The sequence below is a fragment of the Euphorbia lathyris genome, chromosome 1, assembly GCF_963576675.1.
Source record: "Euphorbia lathyris chromosome 1, ddEupLath1.1, whole genome shotgun sequence".
NCBI classification, from domain to species: Eukaryota; Viridiplantae; Streptophyta; class Magnoliopsida; order Malpighiales; family Euphorbiaceae; genus Euphorbia; species Euphorbia lathyris.
Genome location: NC_088910.1, coordinates 107,967,068 through 107,984,270, shown reverse-complemented (window position 1 = coordinate 107,984,270; position 17,203 = coordinate 107,967,068). Strand labels below are relative to the sequence as shown.

The following is a 17,203-nucleotide window of genomic DNA, read 5'->3' as shown; positions in this document are numbered from 1 at the left end:
ATATAACAGTTCAAACGGAGATTTGTTACTTAACAAAGGAGTGGGTGTCCTGTTTATTAAGAACACAACATGACCAAAAAAAAAATCCAATAGCCATTGGGTAAATGACTCTGAAACTTTAAAGCTCTAGCGGTGTTGAGAATATGCTGGTGTTTCCTTTCGACAAGCCCGTTTTGTTGAGGTGTTTCAACACAACTCGTTTGATGAATTATTCCTAATTTATTGTAAAACTCAACCATATAAAATTCAGGACCATTATCAGACCTAATGACCTTAATCGTTTTACCAAATTGAGTCTGAACCATAGCAACAAAATGCTTAATCACATCAGACACCTCAGACTTGAGTTTAACCATAACAGCCCAAGTGAAACGTGTAAAATCATCAACAATAGTGACAAAATATCTATAACCTGCAATAGAAACATGGGTAGGACCCCAAATATCAACGTGAACAAGCTCAAACGAAGCAGAACTAGAACTAGTAGAGACAGGAAATGGTAACCGCTTATGCCTAGCAAAATGACATATATCACAAATGAAATCAGAAGGCACTGAGATATCGGGAAACGATTTATTGAAACACAGAATTCGATTTTTAGGTAGATGTCCTAGCCTAAAATGCCATAATTCGTCTGTATTACAATGAGTAGTAGTATGTAACACATGATTGAAAACAGGCTCAGGGTCAGTTAGGTGATAGAGACCAGCTACCACACTAGCTGAACCAATCTGCCTCCTGCTCTTCAAGTCCTGGATAAGACAATGATGAGCAGAAAAAACTAAGTTATACTGCATAGAGGCAGTAAGTTGTGTGACCGAAATTAGATTTAAGGCAAAATTTGACACATATAGGACATCACACAACACAAACTCATTTGAAAAATGAATATCTCCAATATATTCAGCTCTCAACTTCTGATTATTAGGCAAATTAATATAACAATTGTGCACAGGCTTATAACTCCTAAAATATGCTAATGAATTAACAATGTGACTGCTAGCCCCAGTATCTAAAATCCAGGAATTCACATTCAACGTAATGGGTTTAGGCTTACTTGTGGTATAGTTAGCTGTTCCACAGGCATTGGCGAAGTGAATGTTGGCCTGCCCACCAGACTTATTCATCTATATCAGCTGCATCAGTTGTTGCATCTGTGCTGGGGTAAACCCTTCATCAGTATTTGTAGCAGATGCAAGAGAATTGCCCCTGTGATCTGTTGAATCATGAATGACGACATCCTCTTCGCATTGGTCAAGATTGTCAATGTCAGCAAAATTAACATTGACATTCCTGTCTTTCTTTTTGAATCTTGGGGGATAGCCATGCTTCTTGTAGCAAGTATCTACAGTGTGGCCTCCAGCATACCCGCAATGAGTACATACAGTGTTGCTCTTTGATTGATTGTTAAAAGATCTTCTTGGCTGTTTCTTGGATTGAAAAGTTCCCTTCTGTGCAAAAGCAACCAATTCTTGCTGAGATGTCATTACAGGTAAGGCAATTTGCCTTTCATGTTGTAACACCATTGAGAAGACCTTGTTGGCAGCAGGGAGAGGATCCATAACCATGATATGAGTTTTAATAGTGGAAAAAGATTCATTGAGACCTTTGAGAAAACAAATGACAAGATCTGATTCCTGCTTCTCTTTAATTATATTAAGAGCGTTGCAAGCACACCCGTCACATACGCACGAGGGATAGGCCCTTAAATCCTTGTATTCTTCCCAGAGATTACACAAGAAAGTGTAATAATCAGTGATACTTTTATCCCCCTGCTCAACATTATAAATCTCACCCTGCAAATCAGCAATTCTAAAAACATCACCTTGAGAAAATTTCTCTTTGAGGGAGTCCCAAACGACCTTGGCCGATTCTTGACCTAAAATCCCCTGGGCAATCGCAGGTGAGACAGAGTGAACAAACCAGGAAAGAATGAGATGATTGCATCTTCTCCACATCGGAAAATTCGATTCGGTAGATTCAGGCCTGGTAATAGTTCCGTCAATGAAATCCACCTTATTTTTAGGCATTAACGCCATTCTTATACTCCTGGACCAAGAATGGTAATTCTTTGCAGTTAACACCGGAGAAACGAGAGCTAATGCCGGATTCTCACTGGGGTGAACATAAAACGGACTCGTTTCATCAACCCTACGAGCCATGGAATTCAAACGATGAAATTGATTTGATTCAGGAAGAAAAGAAATGCGGAAGCTAGTCAATCGATCGAAATCGATCGAGAAGAGAAAGAAAGAAAGAGGAGATCAAGAATGATCGCAAACGAGAAAGGAATCGATAACGACTCAAGAATGCTCTGATACCATCTTAACTAAATCAAAGGTATAGTTACAGAAGAAGAAGGTGAAAGTAAGAATAATTAAAAAATTAAATTAGACTACAACTATCAGGTGCTATTTATAGGAGAGCAATGGGTATTCTTCTCTTCCTCTTCTAGATCTTTAATCTCAACAGTATTTGTCTTTTGTTGACTTTTATCTTGGATCGATTGATTTAGTCTTACCTAATACATAACACCAAACATTTAAAACAATAAAAAGAAAACAGCTATGAAATCCAACTTTAATTCATCCGAGACTAGGTACAATTGCTGAAGTTATAGTCCAAAAGCACAATGCAACAAATTGCTAAAGGGACTCAGTAAACAAAGTAAAAGCCTATGAGCTAATCAAATAAAAAACAAAGAACCTGCGGGCTTCCTAAACTAATAGGTAGCTTCGCTTCAATGGGCCTAACACTCATTTTACGCTCTTAAACTAAACTTTGCAACTTTCAAATATTAAAATGATCAATTTAATCCTTAAACTAAGTAAAAATTATCATTTGGATCTCAATCCTATTCTAAAATCAGAAATTATGACTATTTGATATAGAAAAACGGTCTAAAACAGTTTAACTGAATGATTTTGGATGACACAATTGATGATTTTTGCTTAGAATGAAACTCAATCGATGATCTTTGCTTAGTTTAAAAACTTAAATTGATGATTTTAATATTTTAAGGTTCTAATTGAGTTTGAAACTTTAGTTTAGAGAGCAAAATGGAGGTTATGGCGGCTCGTTGGTTTGAAAATAAATTGTCTTTTTACTTAAAAAAACAATTTCCTTGATTTTCTCTATTACTTCCCTAATCTCTACATCCATACTAATTGTCACCATTATTAGATTAATAGCTTCATCATCCCAATAACAACAATACACAAAATTACAACAAATCATATTCTGAATTCTAAGAAAGAGGGGCATTATGCAGATTATATGAAATGATAAACAAAATTTGCACCAATACATTATTTAACCAAACAAAAACAGCAAATCTCCGAGAAAGAGACGATTCTTGAGCACAAAAAAAGGAATCAATAAACAACATGGTTATCATCTAAACTTAATCTAAACATGTAACAAAAACCCTAAGTAAGAGGAGGACAAATAAAGCCAGGAGGAGGAGTTTTTCCACAAGTGACTAAAGCCTGAAGAGCAAGAGGTATGAATATATTTATATTAAGAAGCTTAATCCTTATGGTTGTGCATAAACAAACAGCAGCTTCAAGCTCCAGCAACCCTTTAATCAAAGGGCAACAAACATTCTCAACTGGATTTCCCAAACCAATATGAACTAATCCACCCAAAACATCCACACAAGCTCCTAACTTTAGTGCATCAATCGGACAAGTCGCCGGAGGAGAAGGAGTAACCCCCGGAACATTTCCACCACCTCCTCCGCCACCGCCACCGCCACCGCCACCGCCAGAAGGTGGGCCGGGGGTTGGAGGGCATGGTGTTACTACAGGGGGAGGGTTAACAATTACTGGAGGTGGGACTACTGGAGGAGGATTTATGATGATGGGAGGTAATACTGCCGGGGGCTTTGGGGGGTGTTTTGGGTGGCCTCCTCCACCGTGGGAGGGTGGATGCTTGGTGGACGGGGGATGCGGAACTTTTGGGTGAGTTGGGCGGTTTGGAGGACGGCCGTGTGATGGAGGATGTGGATGTGGCTGAGTGCAAGGGGCACAAGCGTAAATTGGTGGCACTGAAATGGAGAAAATCACGAGGGAAATGATGAGCATGGCTGAAACCTTGTTAGAAGAACCCATGATTTTAGGGTTTCTCTCAAGGCTGCTACTCAGTATTGTTGGGGTTTTGGATGGGTTTATTTGAGCCTTTTTATAGATGAATGTAGGTAACAAATTATTGTGAGGCCCTTAATCATTTCATTTTTATAGATTGAACCCTATACTTTTTTTTTTCAACACATCAAATTCTAGTAATTTGTTTTCATAACAAGAACATGTTTGTCAAATTAGTTCACTGTGAACACCTAATTCAATTAAAAAAGAATTATTTATTTTATGTGTCTTATTATCTCTCACAAGGATGCACATTGAGTTTGAAGTATGTATAAAACATGTTTATCTTATCATTTGTTACTCTTCACTACCTGGTCTAAGAGGCTTTTGGATCTGTATTATACACACTTCAAACATAAAACATTCGTGTGAGGGATGTGTCATAGATAATAATAAAAGCTATTTTCGGACGTTAATTATCAGTTTAAACTTTTGGTTCAAATGGTTAAGTCACATGGTATTAGAGTTTCTTAAGCCAAGTGATCGATAAATTTCAACACATGGTAAGATCATCCTATATTGTATACACTTTAAGCTCAGGGGGAAATCTCGTGAAAGGGTGTGTCAAAGATAATAATAAAAGCGATCCTCATACATTAACTATCGGCTTAAGATTTTGGTCTAAATGATTTTTTGATATGATATCAGAGTTTCTTAGATTTAGTGGTCGAGGATTCGAAAAATGACAATCTAATTTATTGACCAAATTTTAACCAAGATGGTAAAAAATGCTAGGTGCTAGTCGGGTGAACATGATCCTTGAATATTAATCGGAGATTAATCGGATTTATATTTATTTATTTATTTATTGGTCAATCAATAAATTGTTATATAAGTTCAATTATATATGTATTATACTACCTAAAAATAATAATATAAAATTACTTAATATAGAGGAATACATATATTTGTCATATATATCTTTAGAAATGTTCAAACATTAACATATCAACATGAATATTCTTAAAATAGCACAAAAGTGAATTATATAATAAAGTAAAAAATAAATTCACAATAAAAAAAATGTTTTTGTTCATCGTTGTTCAGTCTAGGCGGCCTAGGCAGATCCAGACGGCTAAAAATTATCTAGGGATCAAAAAACGCCTACACAGACTAATCGGAGAGAATCAAGATAGATTCTAGATTTCGAACATCTAAACAAAGCTTAGGTGGTCAAGACGACCTTGATTTTTAACAATGATTTTACACATTATAATATTGGTCTGCATTGTGCATACTTGAAACCCAGTGAGCATTTACGTACTGAAAATAAATCAACAATTATAAGAAAAATTATTATTGAGGTTATGTATGATACTATATTAAAGATTTAATAGAATCAAAACCTTAATTTAATTATATAATAATTAAGTTTCAAATAGCTTTTATTAAATATTTTAATGGAAATTAAACTAAGTTTTATATTCAAAATACATATTTCTGGTAATCAAATACCTAAATATTAAAAAAAAAAAACATGAGGACCTTAATATAAAAAATGAGAAAGTAATCCACTAAAACAAAAAAAAAAAAGTAAGAGTTTAAGGATGCTTTATAGCATGAATGTAGAATGAACCCGTGACACTGTTCTTTTCCATCTGTTTTTTGTAATCTGTTTTTCATGCAAGAGAAAACCAGAAGCCAGTTGTAAATAAAACCGCCACGCAAAACAGTGGAGTAATCAAAGGGAATTTTAGGGTGAAAAAGGCAGTGAATATTTTGGAAGTTTGTTGGTCCTTCGCAATTTCCAAAGTGTAGTCCGTGACACTCTTTTGAATCCGTGAACCTTTTTTATATTTGACAGTACCATACCCACTAGCTCCGTGGTTTTCCACTCGGATACTCTTTCATTCTTTGTTTCCTGCATTCTGTTTTAGGTATTCTGTTTTAGTGCTTTGATATATTCAATTTTTTTTATCTTTACCTCTCAATTATTTTTTGGTAACATTTTATTTCTCCTAATTTTTGTTTCTTTGTCCTATAACTTATTAAAATTGATAAAATCTTAATCAAATCAGATGGTAAATTAATAGTTTTATTATAATTTTAATTTACTTAACAGATGTTAAAAAAAGTTATTAATTTGATCATATTACTTGAAATTTTACCAATTTTGTTAAGTTAAATAGAAAGTGTTACCAAATAATATATTAGAGGTAACCACTAATATTTGCTATAGGTCAATGGATAAATATTAATGGAAAGATGTTAGGGGGCGTTTGGTTCGGGGTCTTTAGGAATGAGAATGGGAATGAGGGTTTCATTCTCTTTGTTCTTGTTTGTTTAAAAAAAATAAAACCATTCTCTTTACCCATTTTAGATTATGGATTTACCCTACTTTAGGTTAAGCCTATTACCCCAGACCCTATAGAGAATTAATGCTTATTCCTTTCCTTTCCTTTAGTTTCCATTTCTTGATTCATTTTTTCTTACCCCTTGTGAACCAAACGCCTCCTTAGTTCTTTCATTCCACAATAGGTCTTTTGTTTGAGAATTTTTTTTTTTGTTTCATAATATGTGACGTTTTGATTTAATCCATGCACATTATTAATTCATCTTTACCAAATGTACTTAAGTTGCCTTTTTATTTTGAAAATATATTAAAATTAATACAATTAATATAAAGGTAACAAAGTATTTTAGTTAAAATTAATTTCATTTTTTTTAATTCTTGCGTCATAACCTTACAAGACATTTATTATGAAACAGATGGATACTAAATAATAAGTCAAGAGGCAAATGGTAGGTCAGGAGACTAGTAGTGTTTAAAACCTAAATTTTAAATGACATTTGATAAAACTAAAATTAAGTACTGAAAAAATAATTACTGATTTTAAGCGTTGAGTATTATAAATGGTATTACTATTTGATAAATACTAAAAATAAGTACTGGATTTAAAAATATTAGGTGATAATCTACTAATTAAAACGTTAAGTTATATATTTTGACTTATTAAAATAAGTAATTTTTTTCCATAATTGAAAATCAATAAGTTAAATTACCAAACAAGCTAACAATTAATAAATACTAAATTGCATGTGGTTTTCCCTATTTGCAATGAGACGTATATGGTTTACAGGTTTGCAATATAGGTATGTTGTATGTTTTTTTTAAACAAAGTATTTGAAATTACAATTTAAGTTCTGATCACAATAAAAAAATATTTTTATTTTATATTTAAATTATATGTACATATTGACAAGCACAGAATCTAAAATTGAATTGTAACTGTGTAAAATGAATTTAAATATTCAGTTCATAAAGTTTCAAGTTAGTAAAAACCCTAAAATATCGACCATATGATTTATAATTTCGATTTATGGAACTCTGTTTTGTCGATATGTAAAAATATTTTTTTAAGATACAAAAGCATTGATTATAATTAGAACTTAACAATATAATTGGTAATACTTTTATTTGTAAATAAAACATATTGCAAACATCTATTTGCAAACTTTTAAACCACGAACGTCTGTTTGCAAATTTGAGAAGCCACAAGTCTGTTTTCAGTTTGCAAATTTGACAAACCACAAACCTATTTTCGTATTTTCCCCCTTAATTAATTTTAAGTACTGAACTACATTATCAAACATATCCTACTATGTCAAGATCTTCATAAAGTATATTACCGAGTAAATATGTTACTCTAAATAAGTTCAGATATAAATATAACATTACAATTTCTTCTAACAAATTCAAAATATTATATTTTAACCTTTATAAAAAAATTATTTTTAGATTTTATTTATTAGATTTGTTTTACTACTTGTTGTTTGTTGTTCCTCTTTACTGGTTGCTTTTCCGGTTTGCTGGTTACTTTTAGAAAAAACTGCTTTTCCAAAAATTAGAAATTCTCTATTTTTGTAAAAATCTATTTTTCAATAGTAAAAAGACAAACGGAATGGGTCAAATCAAGTACCTAAAACTCTAAAATAAAATAAAAAAAAAACAAAAGGTCTCATCGTATGTACTTAACATGCATATTAATTGATGATATTATTAAATTCATTTGATCTTTTTATTTTTATAAGTTGTATTTGCCTCTTGGGTCTTGTTACATAAGCATATATTCCTTACTTGAATGGGTTATTTTCATCATGTCATGGTCCGTCTTTTTTTCCGGAGTGATAGATAATGAAGTGTGTTTAACTAGGGTTACATCAAGGTATGGGTCATGAAGTACTCTTTTGTTTGGTCCATACCTACGTTGTCATATAAGAAGATTCTAATAAATTTTTTTTTTATATAATTATTATTATTATTGTTGTATATTATTTACTATTTGTTACCCCATAGTATTACCGGGTCAAATTTATAATTAAGAATACTTTTATATTTAATTAATTATAATTAATTCATTGATTTTTTATTAATTTTTTTTTTGTTGAATAAAGAAGGCTTAAAGCCCAACGAAATAAATGATTACATAGAAACGATTTTTCTTTTGTCTCTAGAGGTTTTCAGGGATTCACCAAACTCATGGTGACCTAAAGAACAAGTTGCGAAGTTTGCCAACCAGTCAACATTCACGTTGTCTTCCTTAAAAGTGCGAACGAACTCAAGGCTTTAGTCCCAATCTCTAACAACAATGCAACACCTATAAGCCACGGATATAGATGTTGTTGACCTAACAGGCTTTCCATGAACTTTAGAACCACTTGGAAATCTAGTTCAACAATAACTTGGCGACAGTTGCTTATCAAAGCTAAGTGTAGGCCGAAGTACAAGCCCCATAACTTAGTAAAAGTCGATGTGCAAACCCCTAAATTCGCCCTGAAATTACCATGTGAAACCCCAAACGTATCCCATAGCAACCCCCTTCATAATTTCCTTTATAGGCCCTGTCCGTATTTAATTTGAACCATCCCTATCGCGGGCTACATTCGTAGTCTGAGTTAAATTGAACTCAATAGTTTCACGTGCTTTAAAGAACTCATCATAACGAGTGACGATGCTAGTAGCAACGATAATATCTGTCTGTTTATTCTGAAAAACTCGAGCATTTCGCTATTTCCAAATCCAAAACACAGCAAAAGAAAAAAAAGGAGGTCCATAGGATGTTCCGATAGATACTTTTATACTTGAGATTGGTCGAGAGCCGACCCTCATGATCTGACGTAAAGAACTCATGCTACAGCCGAGCGGGAAGCACTGAACTCTAGAATTGCCACGACACACGACAATCATGCAGAAGATGCAAAATCGATTCCTCATCGGTACAACCTGGGCATGTTGCAGTATCCATTAAGTAGTGACAGACACGATTGTGGTTACATAGGAGATCATCATGCGCCTTTAACCATATAAAAAATATCATTTTAGCCGGACACGCGGTTTTCCAAGCTGCATATCAGTCCGTCTGGTTTACTACTGCCTTGGAACAACTAATCAGCCCACAACCTGTGCGAACCAAATAAACTCCAAAGCCAGACCCCCATCAGCAGTAATCCCACAAATAGGGAGACATTGATAGCGATAAAACGTATCTACTCCTAAGAGCAAGTGAACTCTATCGTTATAAAGTAGTAAACGTTCCCAAGAACGGGTATCGATCCCACAAAGACTAGTTTCTTATTCCTTACTCGACTAAAATCCTAATGAATTGATTAAAAAGTCTGTTGTTTTAATTAATCTATTTTTAATGTAAAAGCAGTGATTTAACACTTGGTAGTTCTATGAATGAGTGAGAGGCTAAGATATCAGGATCCCTATGTCTAGCTCCTATGGGGTCAAGTTATGTAGGGATGTGACAAAGATATAACTCTAAAAGACGGTATAACTTTCCTTAAGAAGTAAATAACCTCGACCTAAGATTATCAACTCTATTCCTAATTCCTTAGACCGATGATTGATTAGGCAAAATCGCTAAGTTACTAGAAAGCATGAATATTAATGAAAGCTAAAGCTAAGTCGTGACCTAGACTATATAGCCGCACTATCCGATTAGGGTATAGGAAAAGTTAGGGTTGTTTGGTTGAATTGATTACTTGATTAGGTTTTATAATCCAACACCTATACCAATTACTTGATTAGGTTTCTTAGTACAGACAATAATTCCTAACTAAATCTTTTTAGTTAATTTGATTTAAATCATATTCGCTAAACATAGTTCACCTTTAATCTCAGCCAAAGGGTGGTTTAGTTCATAATGGAACTAAAACACATATTGACGATAAGGTATAGGAAAGGTGAGCCCATGTTTATTAAATACTTTTTAAGATTCAATGTGAGAGAAAATACGAGATGGAGAGAATTGAACTTTAATAAGTAAATTGATAGACTTGAGATGAAGAACAAACCAATATTGAAATCTTACAACTAAGAGACGAAAGTACCTTGGTTGCTCGAATACAAAACGAATCTGAACTTACTTGAATATAAAACAAACAATTAAGAACTAATTTAAAACTGAAACTAAGAATAACTAAAGTTGAATACCTAATAAAATGGTTCTAGCCTCTATTTATAGTGTTATTATCACTATTCTAATCTAATTAGGTCTTTTCTCTATCTTTGAATCGGATTGAAGTGTTTCGTTTTGATCTGAAGTTGAGTTGGAGCACGATTCGTAAGTCTACTTGTTGAGTAAGGGGCTTACTCGCCGAGTAGATGACCAATTTTGAGCTTTCATAGTTGACTTTTACCTCTAATTCATTGACTAGGCTTGATGACTATCTGGTCTGGACGAGTAAATTAACTCGTCGAGAAGCTAATGTTACTCGCCGAGTATCAGGTCCTACTCGCCAAGTAGAGTATCTTGTCAACTTCATCTTGCTCCATCTTTACTCTATTTCTTCCTCAATTGTACCTGAAACACCTCTAAGTGCACACCAAATGTATAATAGAGAAAACATCACATAAACTATGGCAAACAGATGATAATTACACATAAATAGTTCTAAAACCATGCCTAAGACTCTATATAAAATGGCCTTAACAACTTCCCCACACTTTAAAACTTGTTTGTCCCCAAGCAAGTCTCCGGATCAAGACAAAATCAAATCTCAGACATCCAAATCAATGCAATTAGATAACAGGCACTAGTACAGAAATGCTCACTTGTGTCGCACCTCTTATGTCGCGCCTGAAGAGAAGGCGACACAACAGAGAAACTAGTGTCGCGCGTTCTTTAAACGCGACACAACTAAGTATTATGTGTCATCACTTGTGTCACGCTTGAAGAGCATGCGTCACAAATGAGTTACTTCTTGTATCGCCTGTCTTTCAGTGCGACACAAGAGTAAGCTTGTGACACGCTTTTACTAAAACGACACAAGGAGTGTTTTTATCTTTGTGACATGCTTTTATAAAAGCGACACAAGTAGTGTATTATCTTTGTATCGCTCATTTCTAAAGTGCGACACAACTAATACGAACTACTATTTAAATATAAATATTTTTTCTTCATATTTTTTTTTCTTAGTTTCTATATATTTCTTAAAAACTAAAAAATTACAAAAATGATGAAAATTAAATATCCTGTATATATATATATAAACTTAAAAACTTATCCCATATAAATTAATTAAAAATAAAATGAACTGAAAAATATATACTTAAAGTGTAAAAATGGAGGATCGAACTTAATTAAAAATAAAATGACCTAAAATGTAAATACAAAGGTTTGAACCTCTATCCTATCAAAACATTAGCTAATATCTTAACCATCTGAGTCATTGTATTTCTTGTCAACTACTCACTGATTATAAACTTATCCCAAAACATTAATTAAAAATAAAATGAACTAAAATGTAAATACAGAGGTTGGAACCTCTCACCTATCAAAACATTATCTACTGTCTTAACCATCTGAACCATTGTATTTCTTGTCAACCATTTACTAATTATAAGAAATATAAAATGTTTAAATATACGAATTTTATCTAATTAATAAAACCTTATCGTATGCTTTCTCTGCTCCCTTATTTCTAGGTTTTATTTTCTCCACCCAGTCAACTCCATAGCCGCCAACCTCAACCTTGCACACTGCCATCTCCACCTTGCACGCCACCTCGCACACCGCCGGTCATTCCGCTTCTCAAGGCGCCGGAAACAAGGAGTGGCTTCTCCACCGCCGTCTCCACCTCTTTTGCACAAAATAGGTTTTGTTATTTTCCCCCAATATTACTTACCATCTACTCTTTGATTCTTTCTCTCCATGATAATGCTATGGTTATTGTTAGGATAATAATTTATGTTAACTTTGTGGGTGAAAATTTTAGCTTCTCAAATAACCTCTTGATGTTTTTTGTTGCTTAGCCGCGTTCATGAACTCTTTCTTTCCTTGATTTGAGCTATGCGATAGTTTCTTGCAATTTCTCTCCCATCACTTAATTTCCCCTATTCACAACATTCCAAAATTCAAGTAAGAAAACCTTAATTTTTAATTGCCTTGTGTGAATCGATGACCTATTCAAGACTTAAAAATCAAGCTCAAGGAATTTTTTCAAAATTCCACAAATCCCCATGAATTGCTCAGTTCCAAAACAGAAATAGGAAATGAAAGATAGAAAGAGAGGCATACCCTAAAAACAGGTCCAAAATCCTCTTCCATTTGGGAGTCTAAATGAAGAAAAACATATTTGATTGAATATAGAAAGAATTAAAAAAGAAAGTGGGTTATCAAAGTTACCTCTCCTTGAAGTGAATTTGAAAGGCTTCATGAGATTGTGTAAGAAATGAGCAATAAATAATTCATTTCCTTTAGGAACAAATCAAAAGATCTAAGAGAAACACAAAATCTCACTTCTATGAGCTCAATTATGTAAATGAATTCAGATACATAAAAAAATGAGAAAAGAACTCTGTCCAGAGAGAGTGTAAATTTGGAGTAATTTAATAACGTTAGGTGCTTAAATGGGGAGATTGACTATGAGGCTGTTGTGAAACTTGCAGAGGTAAGTCAAAGGGTGTCCTTTGCTTGTTTAATGGATCAAGTGATTGATGCTAATTTTAAAGATTGCTGCAATTATGTCAGGGTTTCAATGGAGCTGATCTCCGCAATATTTGCACTGAAGCCGGAATGTCATCAATCCGTGCAGAACGTGATTATGTTATCCATGAAGATTTTATGAAGGTAAAACTGATATGGGTGCCTTAATTAGTGTGAATGGGTTTGTAAAATGTGGTATTGATTTAGATATGGGGGTGTTGCAGGCTGTAAGGAAGCTTAACGAGGCAAAGAAACTGGAGTCAAGCTCACACTATAATGCAGATTTTGGTAAGGAGTAGAATTCCATTTGATTTGTTGGAGCCAAGGAGTAAATGGCAGTGCATTTCTTTGTTTCAATGCACTCATCTTACGAATATTTTACTTATATTCATGTCATAGTTTAGAACTCTTGTTGTTCCTCACTGAATCTCAACTACATTTGTTGCTCAATTGGATATTATATGTAGCTATTTAGAGATTTTTATTTGTCATGCTTATAGTAATATAACCATGTTTCAGCTCTGCATTTTTTTTGCCATTACACACTTGGAATATATAGTTTTATCTTGTCTTTTACATTGCTATTAGATTGGTCTACCAATCATTTTGAGAAAAATTAAAACATATTGATTGAAAATTATGATTGATTAAAGTAAAAATACTAAACACATGGATTCAATTTTATGTTTTTTTTTTCCTTTTTTGGCTTACAGAGTTTTGTATCACGGTATGATTCTTGTGTGCTCGGATTATAATTTTCTAAGCTTTAAATTCTAAGCACCGACAATAGCATTATAGTTGGAACTTATAAATTAGTGTTCTTTAATTTGATTATGGAGAATAATCATTTGCAATTGGAACTTGAAGGTATGATAGAAAAAAAAACAGTTTTGTAAAGCTACTACTACTATGTTTGATTTTAAATGCATTGATAATGGTCTGGTTACGCCTATATCCTACATTCATATTATAGTAGGGCCCACTTGCTTAAGGAACCATGCCATTTTTTTTGCAGATTGTGTGGAAGAAATTGATGCACAACGGATGTTTGGTTATGCTCTTTTCAAGGATGGAAAACATACCCAACTTGCTTATCCCTTGGAAAAGTTCCATTCTGATGTAGCAGGAAGGAGCTTTCACAATGGTCATTTTATACAGAGGATGAGGGAAAAAGCTGCATCTCTAGCCAGAAGGTTCCTTCTATTTCAAATGGCGAAATGGCAAGCTATTTGAAGAACGTTGTGGCTCCTCATGTATATAATTTGCTTGCAGCATCCACTAAGAAATTGTGTAGCCTTACTTTTACCCATTGCAATTTTTTGTTGACCACAAATTAGAAATGAAATTCTAAATTATTTTTATGGTGTCTTGGACTGAAGTATGTAATGAATGTTGCAGGTTCCCCAAGAAATATATGATTCTTTTGTAGCAAATGACGTAAATTTCATGCTAGATGCTGGAAATTTTTTCAATTTTTTTTTTAAAAATATCAATATTTTGCGTCGCGCGTGAGGAAGGAACGATACAAAGTGTACCAGATTAATTGGGGAGCTTGTGTCGTGCACCCTTGGAGCGCGTCACAAGAATTATCATATGTTGTGTCGCGCGCGTTACAAGTGCGACACAACAGATAAGTATCTTGTGTCGCTCTTAAGAGCGATGCAAAGTTCTTATGTCGCACCCTTGTTGTGTCACACAAAAGTGCGACACAACAACCTGAAAAAGTGCGACACAAGTGAGCATTTCTGTACTAGTGAGGATTGATTTAACTCGACATTCTTTCATCCTTACTTGTGCAAAGCAATTTTCTATTGATAAAAGACTTATGACTCATTTCAAACTTGTTCTAAGGGCTTTGACTTTCTCACAAGATGAAAGCTTGGGACTTATGACTTATAACTCATTTCAAACTTGTTCAAAGGGCTTTGATAACAGAATTACCACCGTACAGCCAATCCTTCCTTGAAAGCTTGGGACCAATTTCTAGAACCTCATAAGATGAACTCTCAAATGATTATTTTCTGTTTTTGTGCCTTTTCAATTCTTTTTTCGCTCAAGGGTAAGTGTTTACCATTACAAGCAATGTATGACTGTTTATGGTCCTTAATTCCTTGAATCTCCACCACTTGTTAATCTTGTTTAAATTTAATCAGAAAGGTCTTTTACAAGGATGTAATGTAGGTTTAGCTGAGGTATGAATGGGGTCTAATAGGTGTAAAGTGAATTCACATGTATCCTTGGTGCACATCTTTAAAACAGTGTGTGAGGTGTGATCGGTGATGTAATGAACTGGAATGTAAGTTGTTGTCTTTCTTTTTTCGGGTTAGAACTTGCACTTTGTGCTTTTAGGCCTTTGTATTTTTTTGTTTTTTTTGCTTTGGCCTATCTTTTATTCTGTTTTTCTAGGCTTTTGCCTTAATTTCTAACCTGAGATGGATGCAGTTGGTGAAAAGACAAGATTAGTTTCTTAATCAAAGTGAATTTTGAGGAGCTTTGGCTCGTAAACTAGGGGTACTCGATGAGAAGGTGTTGAACTCACCAGTAGTGGCACGTGACAACAGATTTGCTGTGATTTGTAATGGTCACTTAACAAGGTGTTTATGTTGTAACCCCCTCATTTGGATCACATGATATCTCACACAATATCAGTCATAGACATGTTTTCAATTCTCAATCATATAAACTTCAATCTCATATAAATTTTACATATTATACATAAGAGAAAGCATTTATAATTTACAATACACGTTTAAGTCATTATCCTACACAGAGGATTTACAAAACAAAAGTACATTCACAAGACTCCAAAATGCCTAGATGAGAATGGACTGACACTGCTGGTGCGACCTTAAGCAAGAAGAACTCCACCTAACCTGTAAAATCTGTTGGCAAGGGGTGAGCTGCCTACTCAATAAACATATTACACATATATGTATATACAGGTAATGTAAAGAGCACAAACCAAAATAGGTCATCAGTACCAAGTTAGAATTTATTCATTTAGAATAGTAATATTGATTTTAGAAAGGCCTTGCTATACTTAGACAATATATATAAAATGGTCCTTGGGCCCAATCTGTATTCCGGCTCACTAAATTCGGAATACATTCTTCTGTGCTACGGAGGAGTTACACTCACTCACGTACTCATATATCTCAACACATGTGCTTCCGGCTCACAATATTCGGATAGCACTCTCAACTTGGACCATTTCACATATCCATCTAAGCAAGCTCATATTCATTTATAATCCAACCATTATTCAGTTCCAGTATGTGCACAAGGCTTAACATGCCGTATTTACGCATAACACTGCAACATACTCAATCATAACACTTTCTTATCAATCATGACGTATCATAAACACTCAAACATTATCCACATCATTCACATCAGATTCAACCACATCTCACACTCAACAAGTCACAAGGCACAATACATTCATACACATATATAAGCAATATGCTTACCGTCGCACTTGGTTCGATCTATTCAACACGATCGGGTGTGCATTCAATTGCACATTGCCCTCCTAATGTCACATAACATTGTGTCTACGCCTTGTTCTTGGTAATCCCATCACAAAATCCATAGTGATCCTCTCCCATTTCCACTCTAGTATGGTTAAAGGTTTTAGTTTTCCCACGGGAGCTTGATGCTCAGCTTTAACCTGTTGACATGTCAAACATTTGGAATTTCGACCAAAACTTCAGCAAACCTTCCTTTGATATACCCTAACATCCTCCAAACAAAACTCTTCCAATTTCTTCCATTTTCAAGCCAAACAAGTCAAGTTAGGAAGCATACTAGGTGATAGACACAAGTTGAAGGTTAGTATGCTGTTTTAGCTTGTTTTCTATGAGTTGGAGATTCTGAAAAAACCTAGGTATGATCATAGGATTTGTTGTGGATGAGTTGTGATTGAGCTTGTTGAGTTTTGGTGTTGTTTTCATTGGTTTTAGGCTGTCCAAATGAAAGATATGTATCAAGTGCCCTAAACAGAAATCTAGGGTACTGCTTTCAGTAATTTTGGAGCCTGTTTTTCATATTGATATTGTTCGAATTTGAAGATACATAAAGAAAAACATATGTTCCTATATGTGTTATGAAACCCTCTGTAAAATA

At 34.0% G+C, this 17,203-nt stretch overlaps 2 protein-coding genes across 2 annotated transcripts; one reads left to right on the top strand and one right to left on the bottom strand.

Annotated features, from left to right (window-relative positions):
• Positions 1 to 3,245: 3,245 nt before the first annotated feature.
• Positions 3,246 to 4,161, bottom strand: LOC136213182 (36.4 kDa proline-rich protein). Its single transcript, XM_066002812.1, has one exon. It carries the CDS (start codon positions 4,110 to 4,112, stop codon positions 3,429 to 3,431), a length of 684 nt encoding a protein of 227 aa, XP_065858884.1. The 5' UTR covers positions 4,113 to 4,161; the 3' UTR covers positions 3,246 to 3,428.
• A 7,870-nt stretch (positions 4,162 to 12,031) lies between these two features.
• Positions 12,032 to 14,437, top strand: LOC136210547 (squalene monooxygenase SE1-like). Its single transcript, XM_066001862.1, has 4 exons — positions 12,032 to 12,248; positions 13,124 to 13,222; positions 13,303 to 13,366; positions 14,094 to 14,437. Exons 2-4 carry the CDS (start codon positions 13,169 to 13,171, stop codon positions 14,309 to 14,311), a joined length of 336 nt encoding a protein of 111 aa, XP_065857934.1. The 5' UTR covers positions 12,032 to 12,248; positions 13,124 to 13,168; the 3' UTR covers positions 14,312 to 14,437.
• Positions 14,438 to 17,203: the final 2,766 nt, after the last annotated feature.